General features: G+C 49.5%; 1 protein-coding gene across 1 annotated transcript in view; it reads left to right on the forward strand.

Moving 5' to 3' along the window:
- The window catches only part of LOC140471156 (uncharacterized), a 5,465-nt gene extending 1,081 nt beyond the window's left edge, over positions 1-4,384 (forward strand). The window contains exons 1-3 of the mRNA XM_072567033.1: positions 1-76; positions 3,913-4,011; positions 4,302-4,384. The exon at positions 1-76 is cut by the window's left edge and continues 1,081 nt beyond it. Coding sequence (XP_072423134.1) covers positions 1-76; positions 3,913-4,011; positions 4,302-4,384 — 258 coding nt within the window. The remainder of the gene's footprint in view (positions 77-3,912; positions 4,012-4,301) is intronic.
- The last annotated feature ends 837 nt before the right edge of the window (positions 4,385-5,221 follow it).

Genomic DNA, 5,221 nt, shown 5'->3' on the forward strand with positions numbered 1-5,221 from the left:
CTCAAATGCAACTGGTGCGAGTACTCCACCGCACACAGCAACGCCCTCCGCAGGCACGCCATGACATTGCACAACGGTGAGGGTCGCCCCAGGGGATGGCAAGGGGTGGGGAGGGGGGGTGGGAGCAGCCAGAGTAAACACCCTTCCCCCCCCCCCTCCCCCCACCGTGTCCCATCACCATCTCCTTTTATCAGTCAGCCCATCCCTTTATCACTCTCTCCATCCCTTTTATCACTCACTCCATCCCTTTACCAATCACCCCATCCCTTTATCACTCTCTCCAACCCTTCATCACTCTCACTATCTCTTTATTGCTCTTTCCATCCCTTTATCACTCTCTCTCCATCCGTTTATCACTCATTTGTCACACTCTCCATCCCTTTATCAATCACTCCATCCCTTTATCAATCACTCCATCCCTTTATCAATCACTCCATCCCTTTATCAATCACTCCATCCCTTTATCAATCACTCCATCCCTTTATCACTCTGTCCATCCCTTTATCACTCTGTCCATCCCTTTATCACACTCTCCATCCCTTTATCACTCTGTCCATTCTTTTATCAGTCACTCCATCCCTTTATCACTCTCTCCATCCCTTTATCACACTCTCCATCCCTTTATCACTCTGTCCATTCTTTTATCAGTCACTCCATCCCTTTATCACTCTCTCCATCCCTTTATCACTCTCTCCATCCCTTTTCACTCTCTCCATCCCTTTATCACTCTCTCCATCCCTTTATCAATCACTCCATCCCTTTATCAATCACTCCATCCCTTTATCAATCACTCCATCCCTTTATCACACTCTCCATCCCTTTATCACACTCTCCATCCCTTTATCACTCTGTCCATCCCTTTATCACTCTGTCCATCCCTTTATCACTCTGTCCATCCCTTTATCACTCTGTCCATCCCTTTATCACTCTGTCCATTCTTTTATCAGTCACTCCATCCCTTTATCTCTCTCTCCATCCCTTTATCTCTCTCTCCATCCCTTTATCTCTCTCTCTCTTTCTCTCTCCCTCTCTCTTTCCCTGTTTCTCTTTTTCTCTCCCTCTCTCTCTGTTTCCCATTCCCCTGTTGAATTGGGATGGATGGGAGGGATGGTGGTGGGTTCCACAATTATTCAGAGGGGGGATGGTGAACTGCGGTTCCCCCCCCATCCCTCTCTCTCTGAGGGCACGTTCCTGAGAACGGTGCCTGGGAGACCGACTGGATCAAATCCCACGCATTTCCCATCTTTATCCCAAATCCGGAATGTGGGGTTTAGCGGCAGAGACGGTGTAGATAGCGCTGCTGCTGGTGGGAGGCTGGAACTGCGACGTGACCTGTTTACAGGGATGTGTCCCTTTGCAAACAGAGATGAACAAATCCCCTTCCCCTCCCCCTCCCCCAGCCCCTCACCCCAACACCCTGGAGGAGCCAAACAGAGAACATGGAGCTCCAGAGGTACAGGCCCCAAGCCCCACACAACCCCATCCCTGGACATGCTGTCTCACCAACTCCACTACCAAGTGAGGGAGAACCACCGACTAACTGGGCATTTACCCTCACAGTAATGGGGTATTAACCCCGAATAACTGGGTATTTACCCCCTGAGTAACTGGGTATTTACCCCGAATAACTGGGTATTTATTCCCCACAGTAATGGGGTATTTACCTCAAATAACTGGGTATTTACTCCCCACAGTAATGGGGTATTAACCCCAAATAACTGGGTATTTACCCCCTGAGTAACTGGGTATTTACCCCCGAATAACTGGGTATTTACCCCCTGAGTAACTGGGTATTTACCCCTCACAGTAATGGGATATTTGACCCGAGTAATTGAGTATATACCCTGAATAACTGGGTATTTACCCCACACATTAATGGGATATTTGACCCGAGTAATTGAGTATATACCCTGAATAACTGGGTATTTACCCCACACATTAATGGTTTATTTACCCCCTGAGTAACTGGGCATTTACCCCCCACAGTACCAGGTTATTTACTCCCACAGTAACACGGTACTTACCTCCCACTGCAATGCGGTATTTACCCCCCACAGTAACGGGTTATTTACCCCCACAGTATTGGGGCAGTTACCCCTGTGTAACTGGGTATTTAACCCCCACCATATTGGGGTATTACCCTCCTGAGTAACTGGGTATTTACCCCCCAGAATAAGGGGGCATCTACTTCCTGAGTAATGGGTATTTATCCCCAACAATATTGGGGTAGTTACCCCCCACAGTAATGGACATTTACCCCCCCCCCTGAGTAACTGAATATTTACCCCCCCACAGTATTGGGGTATTTACCCTCCTGAGTAACTGGGTATTTACCCACACAGTAATGGTGTATATACCCCTGTAACTGGGTATTTAACCCCCACAGTATTGGGGCATTTACCCCCTGTGTAACTGGGTATTTACCCCCAGAGTAATGGGTATTTACCCCGAGTGTAACTCGGTATTTAACCCCACATTAACGGGCATTTACCCCCCCCCCCCCCGAGTAACTGGGTATTTACTCCCACAGTAATGGGGTATTTACCCCCCCCCCCCCACCAGTAACACGGTACTTACCTCCCACACTAACTGAGTATTTATCCCCCACAGTAACAGGGTATTTATTCACCCAAGTAACAGGGGATTTAGTCCCCACAGTAACAGGGTATTTACCGCCCTTCAGTAGTGGGATACTTACCCCCACCCCACAATAACAGGGTAATTAACACCCACAGTAAAAGGGTATTTATCCCCCTCAGTAGTGGGGTACTTACCCCCACCCCATAGTAACAGGGTAATTAATACCCCACAATAACAGGGTATTTACTCACCCCAGTAATAGGGTATTTACTTCCCACAATAATGGGGTATTTACCACCACAGTAATAGGGTATTTAGCCCCACAGTGACAGGGTATTTAACCCCCTCCCCCACAGTGATGTGTATTTACCCTCCCAATAATGGGATATTCCTCCCACTGTAACAGGGTATTTACTCCCCTCTGTAATGAGGTATTTACCCCCACTGTAATAGGGTATTTACCCCTCACAGTAACAATGTATTTAACCCCCCCCCGCATTAGTAACAGGGAATTAACCCTGCCCCCCAGAAGTAATAGGATATTTACCCCCTGAGTAACAGGGTATTTAAGTCCCACAGTAATGGGGTATGTATGCTCCAGAGTAGTAGGGTATGTACTCCCTGGGTAACAGGGTGTTTACCTCACGGTAATGGGATATTATAGAGTACGGGAGTTGAGAGGTCATGTTACGGCTGTACAGGACATTGGTTAGGCCACTGTTGGAATATTGTGTGCAATTCTGGTCTCCTTCCTATCGGAAAGATGTTGTGTAACTTGAAAGGGTTCAGAAAAGATGTTGCCGGGGTTGGGTGATTTGAGCTACAGGGAGAGGCTGAACAGGCTGGGGCTGTTTTCCTTGGAGCATCGGAGGCTGATGGGTGACCTTATAGAGGTTTATAAAATTATGAGGGGCATGGATAGGATAAATAGACAATGTCTTTTCCCTGGGGTGGGGTCAGGAAGTCCAGAACTAGAGGGGCATAGGTTTCGGGTGAGAGGGGAAAGATATAAAAGAGACTTAAGGGGCAACATTTTCACACAGAGGGTGGTACGTGTATGGAATGAGCTGCCAGAGGAAGTGGTGGGGGCTGGTACAATTGCAACATTTAAGAGGCATTTGGATGGGTCTATGAATAGGAAGGGTTTGGGGGATATGGGCCGGGTGCTGGCAGGTGGGACTAGATTGGGTTGGGGTAACTGGGTCGGCATGGACGGGTTGGACCGAAGGGTCTGTTTCCATGCTGTCCATCTCTATGACTCTATGACAGTAATGCGATATTTACACCCACAGTAACTATATATGATGTTCTTCCCCACGCTGCCCACCCCAGCTGATGAGAACTATGTCCCAGAATATCACTGTGATGTCTGTGAGTTCAAGACAACGAAACTCAGCAACTTCTCCAACCACAAGATCACTCACCTCTACGGTACGCCACCGGAAGGGGAGGCCTATAAGGGGAGAGTGGGAGATTCGGGTGACGGTGGGCAGCGTGGGGGTGGGCTGGATGTGGGGAGTGGGAGAGGGAGGCATGAGAGGGGAGTGAAGGGGAGACGGGGCAAGGGGAAGTGTTGGGGGAGGAGGGGAGAGAGGGGATGGAGGGGGGAGTGTGGGGACAGTGAGGGGGAAAAGTTGGGGAGCGATAAGTGATGGGGTGGGAGTGAGGGAGGAGTGTTCATATCATGGCATATGATGGGCACGCTCTCTCTCTGCCCAGAGGGTATATGATGGTCTCTCTCTCTCTCACTGCCCACAGGGTATATGATGGTCTCTCTCTCTCTCACTGCCCAGAGGGTATATGATGGTCTCTCTCTCTCTCACTGCCCACAGGGTATATGATGGTCTCTCTCTCTCTCTCTCTCTCACTGCCCACAGGGTATATGATGGTCTGTCTCTCTCTCCGTCACTGCCCACAGAGTGTATGATGGTCTCTCTCTCTCTCTCACTGCCCACAGGGTATATGATGGTCTGTCTCTCTCTCTCACTGCCCACAGGGTATATGATGGTCTCTCTCTCTCTCTCACTGCCCACAGGGTATTATGATGGTCTCTCTCTCTCTCTCTCTGCCCACAGGGTATATGATGGTCTGTCTCTCTCTCCGTCACTGCCCACAGGGTATATGATGGTCTGTCTCTCTCTCCGTCACTGCCCACAGGGTATATGATGGTCTGTCTCTCTCTCTCTCTCTCACTGCCCACAGGGTATATGATGGTCTGTCTCTCTCTCTCTCTCTGCCCACAGGGTATATGATGGTCTGTCTCTCTCTCCGTCACTGCCCACAGGGTATATGATGGTCTGTCTCTCTCTCCGTCACTGCCCACAGAGTATATGATGGTCTCTCTCTCTCTGCCCACAGGGTATATGATGGTCTGTCTCTCTCTCTCTCACTGCCCACAGGGTATATGATGGTCTCTCTCTCTCACTGCCCACAGGGTATATGAAGGTTCTCTCTCTCTCTCTCTCTCACTGCCCACAGGGTATATGAAGGTTCTCTCTCTCTCTCTCTCTCACTGCCCACAGGGTATATGATGGTCTCTCTCTCTCTCTGCCCACAGGGTATATGATCGTCTGTCTCTCTCTCTCTCTCTCTCTGCCCACAGGGTATATGATGGTCTGTCTGTCTCTCTCTCTCACTGCCC

The sequence above is a fragment of the Chiloscyllium punctatum genome, chromosome X, assembly GCF_047496795.1.
Source record: "Chiloscyllium punctatum isolate Juve2018m chromosome X, sChiPun1.3, whole genome shotgun sequence".
NCBI lineage: Eukaryota > Metazoa > Chordata > Chondrichthyes > Orectolobiformes > Hemiscylliidae > Chiloscyllium > Chiloscyllium punctatum.